This window comes from Choloepus didactylus, chromosome 11 (assembly GCF_015220235.1).
Source record: "Choloepus didactylus isolate mChoDid1 chromosome 11, mChoDid1.pri, whole genome shotgun sequence".
Taxonomy (NCBI): Eukaryota; Metazoa; Chordata; class Mammalia; order Pilosa; family Megalonychidae; genus Choloepus; species Choloepus didactylus.
In genome coordinates this window covers 84,027,393-84,042,146 of record NC_051317.1, presented here as the reverse complement: position 1 = coordinate 84,042,146, position 14,754 = coordinate 84,027,393, and the positions used below count along the sequence as shown (strand labels likewise).

Below are 14,754 nucleotides of genomic sequence, written 5' to 3'. Positions count from 1 at the left end.
AGGTCTTCTGTAATACAAATGGCTTGGTAGCTGGGAGCTTCCCTATGCACTGAGGTCACAACTTAAGAAAGCTTGCATAGCACCTGACCCACCACTGAACCAAGCACACACCACTCGCACATCCACACATTATCCCTGTTGACTGCTCCTTTCCCAGGCTGAGCCAATTGCGTGCCGAAATGATCAGCTTACTCCAGACTTCTCCTAGAGGACCCCATGTGCACATGGTCTTCAGGTAGCAGAGGTGACTTTTTAAAACCTTAACAGCCATTCTTGATTTTAAAGCTAAAGTCACTGTAACTCTGGAATGCAGTCAATAAAGTACAAAAAGCTACCTCCCTGAAAAGACGACAGGTATTGGAATTGACTCTGATGCCTAAATTAAAATTGTTGGAATATATTCATTTTATGTCTTTAGTTCAAGTTTCAGCATTCTGCCTAAGGCTGTAGAAGAGGAAAATAAAAAGAAATGGCAATAGGCATTCTAGGCCCCAAAATAAAACTATTGGAAGAGATGAAAAGATTCATCAGACCAAGACTGATAAATTCAGGAATATAGTCTCTTAGATATTTATTGCAATCTCCAGAAAAATAAAACAAGATAAACCCAAAGAACAAAAACCACTTTCTATACAGAATTCACATACAGTCTGAATACCTAATAGAGCACACACAGTCTTAACACAATTAATTTCAATAAAGAGAATTAAAACTTCACAATGTGAATAAATTTCATAGCTTTAACCCAGACAAGAGCTCCTGTGGACAAACACAGAGTCACAATGTTTGCTAAGCAGCGGTTTTCAACTAAACGTCACAATCACTATATGAAAGCATTAAGCTGTTACTCAATATTTTCTCAAGAAGAGTTCCACAGTGCAGTCACCCAGAAGGAGACAAAATGCCTGGTTACAAAAAATGATCTTCATCTGTGCACTTCCCAGGCCCTCTATGGATAATATGTAGCTAAGGAAAATCTCTGGGTATTCATCTGCCTGGGCGACAATAGATTAAACAATGCCTCATGGTTTGGTGTACTGGAAAAATGGCTACATCAACCAGTCCAAAGTGGCTTTAAAGCAATTTATATTTTGTGACCGAGTCTGGGGCTCCCCGGCATGGAAGAATATGACAATGTGGCAGTTATCTTCCTCAAGGGGACAAAACTGGAGGGAGCCAATCTGGGATAATTTGGGGATTTTAAGAGGACCAGTTTGTCTGTCTTGGGAAAAACAATGATCTATGGCTGCCATTTTCATGTAGTTTAGAACCATTTACAGGGAACGTACCGTGACCTTTCCTACTCATTGGCCTGGCGCGATCTCCTCACTAATTCTTTTTAGGATCATGTCTAACATCTTCTATGCAGTCATCCTTGCCTCTTCCAGCCCTCGTGGGTCCTCCTTTTTCTGTGCTCCCAGAAAGTTAGCCAAATATAACTTAGCTTTTGAATTATATCCTGGTGTTTTGTCTATTGCACAGCCAGTAAACTTGCCAGAGGCAGGAGCTGCATCTCTTCTAGGTTTGAGTCCTACAGCACTGAGCACATGGTAGGTGTTTAATAACTATGTGATGACTAACTACACATTTAACCACACCCTTAAACCATCATTCTAATGTTGGCTACTCGCTTCCGTTTTTCTTTTCTTAATTTGGCACAAAGTCCTCACTAATCTCTCTGTTTCTCCCACCTTTACTTGACTTCTTCAGTGGGTTTTGAGAGTTGACTACAAGTGTCAGGCCATCATATTTAAGATAGGGCCACACATCACGCATGGTTGTCCTACATCTTTTAATATAACTGGCACCTCCTCACATGTCAGTGTCAGGCCCAGTGCCAAAGCAAGGATTGAAGGCTTCATGGCCATGGTCATCTGGAACCAATTACTCTCCGTCATTTTTAGTCAATAACTCATACCTTGTTCTTCATCCTAAGTGTATCATGGCTTACTCTGCTAACTAAAATAAAAAGGCAAAGCACATATCAAAATGAGTGCTTTGCCTTAAAAAATGAAATGGCAAATAGGAGGTTACAGTGGTTGACCTGCTTTAAACTTCATATACATAAGCATTTACAGCTTTTGGTAATCCTGAAATTAGGCCTCATTTCTTGCTTATGCCACTCTGTGAAGTTAAAGGTCTCCAACTGTGGGATTAGCCAAGGGGGTTTCAGGGTGAACATGTGAGTTTATGATGACATTCCGAAGTGATTTTAGGATTCTGATTTTTGTTTCTCCTATACCACCAGTGTGGACAATTGAGAATCAAGAGTGAATGTAAAATTAGCTACCACTTAAAAAGACATTGGGATTCCTAGGGTTGACAGTATTAAATTTGCAAACAAAATACACTGTTGAGGAACAATAAAATACACACACAACTACAAGAGTGAAAATGCTTAGTAGACAGAGCATGTGATCAGCCTTTCTGAGAAGAAAAAAGTAACTTTTCCTTATGTGCATATTTTTCTTAGGTATTTAAATTAGTGTTGGAAAATAAAATGTACATCCTTATAAGAAGCTTAAGGAGAATTCTGAATTATAGAAGGGAGTGCATCTAAAAAATTAAACAGCCATTCTGTCTGGAAAACAAAATCCACAATTCTAAAAGGTAAAATTGACATATATTTGCAGAATCTAAACTTTTGGTCTTATAGGGAAAAAAAGTACTTTTAACAGGCACAGAGGAGATTCACATGACACCAATAAGGTATTTACCATATAAATTGCACCACTAGACAAATACAGCTATGAGAAATCATTTGAATAAATCACACAGCCATCAGAGCATCTCACACATTCATTATAATTCACTCTTTCACACTAGTTTATATACACTGAGTAGGTCATTAAATATTGCACTTATTGGCCCATGAACCCTCAATTCTGAGGTGTTGAAAAACAGAAAACAAATCTATTTTTTATAACATATTTCATGCAACATTTAAGACATTTCAGTTCCACAAACACCATTAAATAGTTGTACATTTGGACAGTCCAACGGTATCACATCACGTCTGACATAACAATATATAAAAAACAGGAATTACAGGGCAGTCTTCATTCAGCACACATCCTAGGGATGATGAGATAATGCATGAAAACCATCATATTGATACAGCAAACAATCCCCAGACTTTACTTTCACAAGAAGCAGTATGAAACTACTAGATGGATGTGGGTCACACTTACGTCCCTGAAAGGCCAGGTTCGGTGTGGCTCATGTACCATCTGTGTCTTTAAGAACAGCATTCATGAACCAAAGCAATCTCTAACCCAAAACAGCATGAACACAGGAAATGGTTCCATTAAGAAAAAAAGCCCACTCTCAGTTGTCTACAATGAAGGAAAAGTATGAACACAAGTGAATGAAACACACAGGTAACCCCCAAAGCTCATTTTAGCAAGTAATGACTGGTTGAAACCCCACCAATAATAGTTGCTGATAGGAGTTAAGTGGTGAACTTGAGTCTCATTTCCTGTTCTTGGTCCTATCTTTCTGTGAGGATGGTAATTTAAAAAACTGAAATGATAAAAACAAAGAAAAACAAACAAACAAAAAACCACCAGGAAGTAGAAAAGAACTGAGAATGTGAAGTTCAATCTGCTCATTCACTAGATAGTATGAGCTTAATACTCGAGTACTGGCGAAGGATTTGAAATAATTCATTTCTGTTTTCTAGAATGTTTATATAAAATGTCTTTTCTCTCCACCCTCTCCACCCTCTGTTTAAATGGGATTAATTATATGCAGAGGCTCACAGGCTAATCAAATTAAATTGGTGCAGAGAACCTATATCATGGATCTTTTAAAATAAGATGTGAGTTACAATCGGAACATAGCAATCACTCCCTCTCCTCTAGCACTGAGAAAGCACCATATGTGGAATTTTCCCTTCCTCACAAAAGGTATCTGTGTGTGAGTGTGTGTGTGTTGGGAGGGCAGCACTGTATGTGTGGTGCAAGAATAAATATTTTAATCTACCAAAGGTAAACATTATTTGGCTGAAGTCTCAAGCATGTCTGTAAATATTATCTTTTAAGGAAAAAAAAAAAGCTACATTTATTCACGAAGTACCAATAACAATAGGAAGACACACTTTAGATAAATTCCCCAGACCTGTTTTTGCCCCCTTAGAGGCATACTGTATTTCTAGAACCTAGAGCCCTTTAGGTGCAATGTAAGAGTAAAGATGTTTTTCTCTAGTCATAAACTTCATCTTTTAACCACTTTTTCCCAATTCATTCTGAGATACAAAACAAATTTATATTTTTTGCTGATTTTGGTCAAAAATTCACCTAAAATATAAAAAACTCTACAAAGCTGACCCTAATACTAAAAGGTTGGGCACAACAGAAAGACTTCACCATTTTACTAGCAAACTAACTCAAGCACAAGTTGCATACACACACAGGCAGAGCTAGGCAGAGCTAAGCACAGCTGGAGAAAGCACATCTTCTCAGGGTGATTGGGAAGGCCACTGTCTCGTGGCTCACGTGGAACCTGAAATCTCACACTGAGCAAGAGCACGTGCCCATGCACAGGAACAAATTGTTCCAGTTACCAGTCATGTGAACTGTACTTCAGAAAGAAAGACAGGCCAGCTCCCAGGTCTGCCACGCCCAAAATACCCAACTGAGCATTCTGATAAAACTATAAAAATAAACAAACCAGAGCAACCTTTTGGTTGAGAATGGTTTTCATCAGGACTTTAAGATGTGTATCAGTTTTTCACATGCAGCTGCTACCTCAGCTTTGTGTAGCTTGGTAGCGTTTGAATAAATTTTTAATATAGTCCCACAAATGCCACCCATTTGACTAAAATATAGCATAGTATGTCTTCACCATGGACTAAGATACATATTGTCACAATGAACCACTGATTGTGGGCTATCACATTCCAAAATTAGTGTTGCTTCATGAAAGTTCAGTTAACAGTGGAGTGTGTTCTACTTTTAAAAAAGTACACTGTATACCTGAAAATCTATTATTCTCAGCATGGATGTAGTTAAAATTGTAAATTTAAACTGACTTTTAACAAATAAACAAAATGCTAAACAAAAAGGACTAGAATTAATTTTAAAATTAAAGATTAAGAGTTAAGTAGGTAAAATAAATCTTTCTTTATGGAACATATTGATGTCCTATATAATTTGGGTTGTAATTTTGTAGAATTTATATTTCACATTCATCATAACAGTGCTGTAGCATTCTGCTACAACTGAAGGCATAATCATACTAACCAGGCAGCAAAGGAATACTGACATCCAGTGAAACTAAAAACTCCTGGTTCTCACAGTCTTTAGAAGTTCATCCAGGCAGTAGAAGCTGTTCAGCGGGAACAGAAGCAATGAACTGATTCATTTTTCTTATGAGCTCGTAGATGTGATGTTAACTCTTGAACTGCCGTTTTAGGACTTAGGACATTTCATACACCTTCTACATACATTCACATCCCCCAAGCCTGAAATGCTGATCCACTCTGAAGATGGCTGTTTAGATGAGATAATCTGCAGTCCAATTTTTCAATTGCATTTGGAAACAAAAGGAATGAACCAACATCAAAGCTCTTGGAAGGATCTGCTCAAAACCATCAATGTTTGTTTCTAACAAATCATTGGAGGGGTGCTGGCGATGAGAATATGAGTGGCAGAGAAATTCATACTTGAAACACTAATTTAATTGCATCAAAGACAACACAAGATGGGTGTCTAAGATTTACGAACAAATACAAGCATATACCGGTAAGGTGTCTTGTTCTCTTAAATACTAATTTAGTTTGGGCATTGGTAAAAATGTCTGGTGGTTACTTAGGCAGTTGGCAGATGGAGAGACTGCAGAAGGTTTAGTGTGTTCATAGAGGCCAAAAGATTGAGAAACTTTGGTACTAAATATTGTAGTTCACAGTAAAATAGCTTGATGTTGATAGAAGCTTGTCCTCTATTTGCCAAGATTGACTTTAAAACCAGGATCTCCTGATTAGCTTAGGAATAGACTATTCTCACTTCCCACGTACAGTGGGGACATGCGTTCTTTTACTTGAGTCTGTGACAATCCTATCTGGAAACTTCCCATTCAGTTATGTGGAATGGAATTCCCGGCAGGGTGTGAGCTGCAGAACTGAGAATCAAGTAGGAAGTCTCCACTTCCAGTGGAGGTTGGGAAATAGAAAGTGTTGCATGTTGTCTAGCAATGACACTCAGGCTATTTCTGATATCATGCTACCCAGACTGGCATAAAACAGTTAAACTTTGGCATGTTTGACACTGTAATGGACACTTGGCTTAGGGCTTATGGTCTAACAGCCGATTAATTTCAGTAACAATCAGTTCCTCAGGGAAGGGGTTTTCAAGAGAGCAAAACTCAACGCTTTCCCTTTCCTTTTTCTACCTTCTCCCATTTTGCTTTGTTCTTGTGTAATAATACACAGATCATGATCCTTGTGAAAAAGTTATCTGAAATGTCGTATCTTGGCTCTTTACATTTGTGTGTACTTGTGGGATGGAGGCTGTGAGGGAGGACAGGAAGTTTTTCCTGGCTCTTATACATAAAAATGAGCTTAATAGCTATATCATTTAACATGCCCACATTCTAACCCAGGATATCAAAATACTACAATGCCCTGCAAACTAGGGCTACTGTTAGAAACAAATCTGCTTTTATGCCCTGCCCCCTGCTTTTCCCTTCACTTTAACTTCTGTGATTTTGAAGTTGGTTGTCCCATTAAAAACCTAATAAAACATTAATGTTTCCTGTCTTCACTAAGTAAGGCTTCCCTTGCAGGGCACCAAAGTGGAAATTTATTACCAATTAGTGGAATCTTAAGCTAAGTAAGTGAGAAATAACTTGGATATAGTTAAAACATCCCAAATGCTCTTTTCTGTAATTTTCATCTTCTAACTTAATAATAAAGTATATGAGACATCACTCTCGGACATATCAGCAATTATTCTCCATAATATGTCTTTAGATGTATGAATACTTCCCAATACCCTTGCCCAATAAACTTGCATCCAATACTTTCATGTGAAGCATCTCTTATTGTGAAAAGAGAAAAAAAAAATAGCATGACCGCCATAAAAGGGAAAAGCCACCCAATGGAATTGTTTTTCCAAATCTGTCAAACAGCATCTGCCACTTTCTTAAAATTCTAGTTGTAAATAATATTAGATAATAATACAGACACTATCTTTCCCTATAGTGCTCAGCATAGCTGGTAAAATTTGTTAGTCACATACAGTCTTCAGGAAATCTGGACTAAAAAAATCTGGGTGTTCAAATGATTTCCCTCCCCTCTCAAATTGCTTATAGCACCCAGAGTGCTTCTGTAACTATCAGCTCCAGAAAGTAGTCTCAGAATAACCAAGCGCATTTGGAGGCTTACATCATGGGAGTACTCTTTAGAATGAAAAACACCTGGATTGAAAAAGATTAGAGATGAAAATGGGCTTTTCCTCATCCTGGGACCCACTGAGATATTGTTTAAATAACGTCTAATTAGGGAAGATAATTTAGCTGAAGGTTGAGAGGAAAACAGCGCCTGGGGAAGCAAGGCTACATCCTATGGAAGAGGAAACCTGGCAGGCTTCAACACAGCCTCTACACCAAGAGTTGGTGATGGTTCCCAGAAAGTGGCTGTGGTGGTGGTGGTGAGGGTGGAGGGCAGGTCATTAAGGAAATGGGGGTTGCTCATGGGATACTACAGCTCTTCATATCCTTGTTTCATTCAGCAGATACCTGTCAGTCTGCTCAATGCCCTCAAATATTCAGAGGGGAAATAGTAGTCTTGGTTGAGGGTAATTGCTTTTTTGAACACATACACTAAGATTATTATTTAAATATAGTTCCGGTCAGTAGCTAATATTAACTCAGGTTAATATTAATGCCTTAGCAAACTTGCAAGGGCCTTAAAAAATAATATTTCAATTTCTTTGTACTTAGTCATCTCCTCAGTTATTAGCAACAACAAAAAATAGACACACATCCTGAAAAGTAAAGTAACCAGCCCCATGATATTCTCCCCAATTATTCTCCATGTGATTTTCAGTTAAGAGTAAAGCAAATGAAGTCTCCTGAGATGGCCACTCCCCAAACAATTGCTTGGTCATCACTCCTACAAGTGAATAGCATAATTGGAATCCGTGGCACAAAAATCAGTAGTAGTGAAATTATAGCCTGAGGTCACAGCAGTAGCTTAGTGGAGAAGAACTTTGAAATAAAAAGAGTTTAGAAGACAAATAAATAACTAGTCACATGCAAATACTATATGTTTATAGATGGATAGTCCTCATAAATTAAAGATCATGTATTTGCCACATATTAACACAGGAAATCTCCCAAGAATTGAATGCATATATGAGCCATTGACATCAAAGACTTCCCTCAAATAATTATTAGGCAGTATAAATGAAGGCTAATAGATCATTTTCAAATGCTGTTTGTTGGCAACCAACCCTCCCCTCTCCGGAGCTGCCTGCCCGGGGATATTAACAGCCGCAGTTGGGCTGCTGTGGAGGAGGGGTTTCCTTGAGTCTTGTGTTCTGCTTTGCGGCAGTGATGGCCGGATCGTTCTCCAAACTCTCTGACATTTTGTCGCAGATGATATCCACAAGGCGCTCAAATGTCTGCTTGACATTAACGTTATCCTTGGCACTTGTTTCAAAAAACTCAAACCCTGGAATAAACACACAGAAACACAGCTTGGTCATTTCACACATCTGCTGATATTAAATGGGACTTACTAATGGCTTTGATGGTGACAGGGGTGGAGGTGGGGTGAAGGGGTGGTGGTGGGACAGCAGCGGCTGGGGGGTTGGGTTTGGATGAGAGATGAGCAGTGGGCATGAGGTGCTATTTGACCAAATGCTACCAACTTTTTACCCACTAAGCATGAACAAAGAATTATAAATTGGAATTGGTGATGTTCAAATTTTGTTTTTCTCCATCTATTCATTTATGCTACCAGCATGGCCGAATAGATTTATAAACAATCCTTTGCATGAATTGGGGATGACAACATTAAGATTCCTCAATACTGGGTCTCTCTTTGCCATCCCTTCGGCCACTTCCCACCCACCAAGTAGACTCTCAAAATTTTTTCTAGGACTGGCATTATCTGGCATTTTTTTCTTCCCTCATTCCCAGATTCTATCAAGATTATCAATATTTATTTCTTTCATCATCTTGAGGCCTAGAAAATTCAAGTGCATATTCTGCTGCAAGAGGAACTACCAAACTCCAGCATAATCCAGTTCTAACTTTTTCAACGTTTGCTCTGCTGCTGCCCAGTGAAGTGGCTGAGGGTAGGCTTTTAGTAAATGCCCAGTGTCTAGCATGCCACAGGGTGGCACTAAAGAGTCATAGGATTTACCTTAAGCGTGCTTCTTCTATCAGGAAATTTTTGAGTGTTAGCCTAACAAGTCCTCCAGGGCTTTGTAGACCACTGCACCTATATGATTTTCCATAGCTTCTGTTATCTAACAGCAGCAATGTTTTACAGACACTTGAGAAGGGACAGTTGATAAATTTCAAATGAGCTGCCAGAATTGCAAGAAGGTATAAAATGCAGTGACAGTTTCACACTTCTGCTGATGCATCACTGTACCTGGATTTAGTATGCTGTTCTGTACACCATATTATCACTCTATTGTTTGCATTCACATTCCACTGGCTGAGCTTGCCAGTGAGTTGCCATGACAACCTCTCCACTAGACCAGCCAGAGATTGCTCTGGTCCATTCAGGGGACATTGATTTAGGATGTGTTGGGCTGAACATAGAAATGATTTCTAATCCATTCTGAATTTTACACTCTATAAATCCTTCTGGTTACATCTGGCCCTATCTCAGAGGAGCCACATGGATTCAGAATGATTAAATCATGTGACTTCATGCCTGCACCGGAGGCCAAAGGAGATAAAATGGCCTAATATTTTGCATCGATGTCAAAACCACTCTGGTAATCCAGAAACTTATTTTCTTAAATAGTGTTGAAGGGAAGACAACAAAAAGCAATTCTCATGAGTTAAAATTTCTAATTTGGTTATAGTATTATCTATTTGGCTGGATAACTATTTCTGAGCTTGAATTTCACCAGCTACTCTGAATTCCATTGTTTAAATCCAAGTGAATAATCGCAGGATTTGGGTTGAAGGAAATTCAGTCAAGCCAGGTTCTCTAAAATGGAGGTGGTTATTTCAAACCATCTTTGACTTGTATTTCCCTTTCATTTGTCTTCCTGCAAAGTGCTTATATAGCTCTCTTAGAGTCTGTATTCCTTTACCTACACATAAGGCCATCTTCTTTTTAAAGTTTTCACAGTCTATATATGCATCTAAGCAATATCCTTGTTGTTGCAATTTCAGAATTATTTGCATCCTTGTGGGGATTTTCCCAGTGCTAATGGGAGGGGGCTTTATATAACTAGATAATAATAAGAACCCATCAAAGAAGAAGTCAAGATTCCTGAACGAGTTCTTGAAAGAAAAATCCCAGAATTTGGCACAACGATTTCATTTACATGTTCAATTCTCCTGTCTCTTCTCCTAGCAGTTCTTTTACCTATTAGAGTGAATTGGGAAGGCATTGACTTTGGATAGAATCACAGAGATTTTGGTCACTGTGAAAATGTAGTAAGCAACACATGCCTTTGTCAAATGTGACTCTTTTAAACTGGGCTTTGAATTACTCCATGATGCTCATGGACAAGTTGATGTCAGAAAAGTGATCCTTGATCCTGTGAACCAGAATGCTCTCAGCTTCTCAATTTTAATCTAGAACCCAGGAAGGTACGGGCACTAAGGAGGCAGCATTCTAGGAACAGAAAACCATATTATAATAGCACTTCATTTATTCATTATGGTGAAGAAGGAAATTCCAAGATACAATGAGAGGGATGGAAAAGATTTGGGATCTAGCCCCACTATCAATACTTAGTAGCTTAGAGACTGCGGGCAAGATATTTTTTGTGCTCACTTTCCTTATTTGTGACATTTGCTTTATTTACCCTACAGGTTAATATGAGGGTCAAATAAGAAACTTGTATGTAAGAGTGCCAAGCAAATTGGAAAATGCTATAACAACAATAACAATAATAAACTAACATTTATTGAATGGTTACTATATAACAGGTACTATACACATTTTTAATTCATTTAATCCATGAGGTAGGTGCCATTTTTGTCTCTAATTTACTGATAAGGAAACAAAGGCACAAAATGGTTGAGTAATTTGCTCAAGCTTTCACACACTAGGAAATGGCAAATCTGGGATTTGAACTATTAACCTGTACACTTTCCTACTTCTCTAGATACTCTGCAAAAGTAAAGTATTATTTTGTTCCAGTGGAACTGGAAGTTCTATATCAACAATCACAATATATACCATAAACTTTCATCAACTTACATAATTAGAAAGTAACTAGGTTTATCACTGCCTATATAGCAAATGAAGCATAACCTTCTCCTAATGATTCCAGAGACTCTGATATCTTGTGCTGTTTGAGATTCATCACAATGACCATCAAGAGAGATGTGTCTCTAAACATAATTATAGAAATACAGATATAAAATGCTCTAGAAATTAGACTGCTTCTCATTGACCATGCTGGGTCCACTTGTCATAAGCTTGCCATAAAATGAGATAGGCTCAAAATCAGCATCTATCTTATTTTATCATTTAGTTGTTTAGGTTCAGAGAAATTGACAGTTTACTATACAATAAACGATTCTTCATCCAGAAGAATCAGTGTCTTCATTCAATCACCCGTCTGTGTGACCAACAAACCCCACACCTCTATTTGCTGTGACCTCCATTTGCCGTGGGTGTTTAAAGCTCACGGCCTGAATCATTTCCACAAATCCAAGCTCTACAGCCTTTATTCTTCCAGTAACTCACTGTTAGATATTATACCTGTTACTTCCCAGTATTTTAGTTATTTAACCTCAACTGTAGAACCATAAACTTGTTCTCATCAACAAGTGGGAAGTTGGAAGCCAGCAGCTCAGTCAATGATATTTAGCAGCTACAGTCTTTCTTATAAAACTTTGAAGATCACTTCCAGTGATTTTGCTGGATAGGAAAGTATGGCTCAGCAAGATCAAAGAAGTAGCCCAAGGTCACACAACAAGTCCTGAAGTCTGTGAAGTCTGACAAAGATTTTCTAATAAATAGGTTACTGATACAGCTTCGGGCTTTGGACACCTGTCCCTCAGCCTACATCATCTGGAGCTAATAATTTCAGCATACACGTGTCTACATCGCTGAACCTGTGAGCACTCTCAATTAACCACAGAAACTCCCATCATCCTTTGTGATTTTTCCCTCATCACAATCTTTCTAGTTTCTCTCTGGCATTAGGCACATTATTCCTGCGCTGGATGAGCCTTGCGTAACTATTCAGTAACATTTTTGTTTCAGACCTTTTCATGCCTGATCCTGGAAGGATTATTCCTGCCCTTTCCAAAAGCCATTACAGGTACGGCTAGACCCTAATCTATATTTCACCCCTTGCTTCAGTTTTCCTCCACATTAGGAAAAATTTCTTGTGGGAAAATGTGTTCACTAAGCTGAGGAAAGAAAGGATCAAGCACAGCAGCAAGCTAACCCTGGGTCCTCTTTGTGCTGTATCTGTCACCAAGGGAGCAGCAGGGAGAGGTGGTGCCCAGTGGACACCCTCTTACATCTCGACTTCACACGCCAGGAGGCCCATCTGCTTAGAATCACCTGACATGCATAAAAGCTTCTAAAGGCCACCAAGACATACTGAACTAGAATCACAATGAGGGATGAGGCCTCAGAATATTCATTTTTAACAAGCTTCTTGGGTGGTTTCTTATGCACATGAAAGGTTAAGAAGCACTGGCCTCATACAACTGCTGGTGGCTATGTAAAATGGTGAAGCCTCTTTACAAAACAGTCTGGCAGTTCTTCAAATGGTTAAAAATAAGAGTTACCATAGGACCCAGTAATTCCATTCCTAGGTGTATACCCAAGAGAAATAAAAACCTATGTCTTCCAAAAAAAAAAAACAAAAATAAAAACAAAAAACAAACAAAACAAAACCCTTGTATGTGAATGTTTATAGAAAGCTTAGTCATAATAGCCAAAAAAGAAACAGCCCAAATATTCATCAGTGGATGATGAATGGATAAACAAAATGAAGTATATCCATACAATGGAATATTATTCAGCAGTAAAAAGGAATGAAGTACTAATACATGCTATATCATGGATGAACTTTGAAAACATGGAAAGTGAAAGAAGCCTGTCATGAAAAACCGCATATTTTATGATTCTGTTTATAGGAAATGTCCAGAATGGGCAAATCTGTAGAGACAGGAAGTAGATAAGTATTTGTTGGGAGCTGGGGTAAAGGTGGGGGAAAATGGGGAATGAATACAAATAGGTATGGGCTTTTTATTGGGCGTGGTGGTGAAAATGTTCTAAAATTGAATGTCGTGTTGGCTACACAGCTCTGTGAATATACTAAACACCACTGAATTTCACACTTTAAATGGGTGTATTGCATGGTCCATGAATTATATCTCAATAAATCTATTATATTAAAAAAAAAATCACTGTCCTAAATGAATAATATATGTTGACCTTAAGAGATCTCTCCAGAAGGAAATCCCATGTCATATGAGGGAAACCATTCCAGTGACTGACAAAGTCCTCTGTCAGAAAATATCTCTCCATGTCGAATATGAATCCCCCCATACAGGAGTTTAAATCCAATTCTTTTTGCTCTGGCCTCGGAGGAGATGAAAGAGCAGCTGTTTATCTGGGATTATTTTTTAATACATCTGATGAACATGAAGAACACAAACCTCACAGCCTGGCTTTCTGGCACTGCTCTTTCTGGCTTACTTCCTGAAGGTTCTGTGACAGCAGAGCCTCAGAGAAGTCTGGCACCTTTTCAGGCAGATACCCTCAGGGCATCAAGAAGGGCTCTGAGGCCAGAAGCAGCTGTGCTGGGAGGTGGCAGCCTCCAGGCTGTGACTCTGGCGCTGGCAGAGCACTGAAATGTCACAGCACTCCACAAAAGAGTCCCTTCAATTTGAGATTGCACTTCATTACTGGTAATAATCACAATTCCAATATCAAACATTTAACCACCATTCTCTCAGCCCCTTTCTTTAGTGCATTTACAACAACCTACAGGCAGCTCTTAATTCATTCCCATGAATCAATGTTTCTGCCATATTGTGAAATGCTGTTTGTTTTTATAAGATGTTTGGGGGGAATTGCCTCTCTTTTTCTACTTGAGGAAAATCCCAAACACCATTTGGTGCCCTCTGTCTGGTCTTTTTAACTTCACCTTGAAAGAAAAATCACAACTGTTATTTCTTTGTGTAGAGGGAAAGGAACTACTAAAATCATACTGCAGTAAATTATTTTTATCTCTAATTTTTAAAAAATCTATGATCTGTTTTTAAGTTTCTATTCCCACACTTCTAAATCAGAAGATCTTATGTTTCCAGATTCTATTAGCAGTTCCAATGCCCTGTCTTCATTTACCTGTGGTAAACCAGAGCTGCAAGAAAAGGTCATTCTATTGGGCGACATTTGGGCCAGAACTAGGGATCGCTGAGCAGCAGGACAAGCTGTCGTGTTAGCTTGTCCAGTGCTGAAAAGCTCAGCATGGAGACAGACTATAAGAGGAGTGGATTTTGACCCACTTGACTGAAGCAAAGAAAGCAGACTAAAGCTGGAGAGAAATAAGAACAGGAGCTTGGCCAAAGACTAGGGCTGCT

The 14,754-nt window shown here is 38.7% G+C and overlaps 1 protein-coding gene across 2 annotated transcripts in view; it reads right to left on the bottom strand.

Moving 5' to 3' along the window:
- Positions 1-562: 562 nt before the first annotated feature.
- The window catches only part of RAB3C (RAB3C, member RAS oncogene family), a 279,178-nt gene continuing 264,986 nt past the window's right edge, over positions 563-14,754 (bottom strand). For both annotated transcript variants that reach the window (XM_037799456.1, XM_037799455.1), the window contains exon 5: positions 563-8,674. In XM_037799456.1, the coding sequence (XP_037655384.1) occupies positions 8,487-8,674 (188 nt within the window). In that variant the 3' untranslated portion in view covers positions 563-8,486. The remainder of the gene's footprint in view (positions 8,675-14,754) is intronic.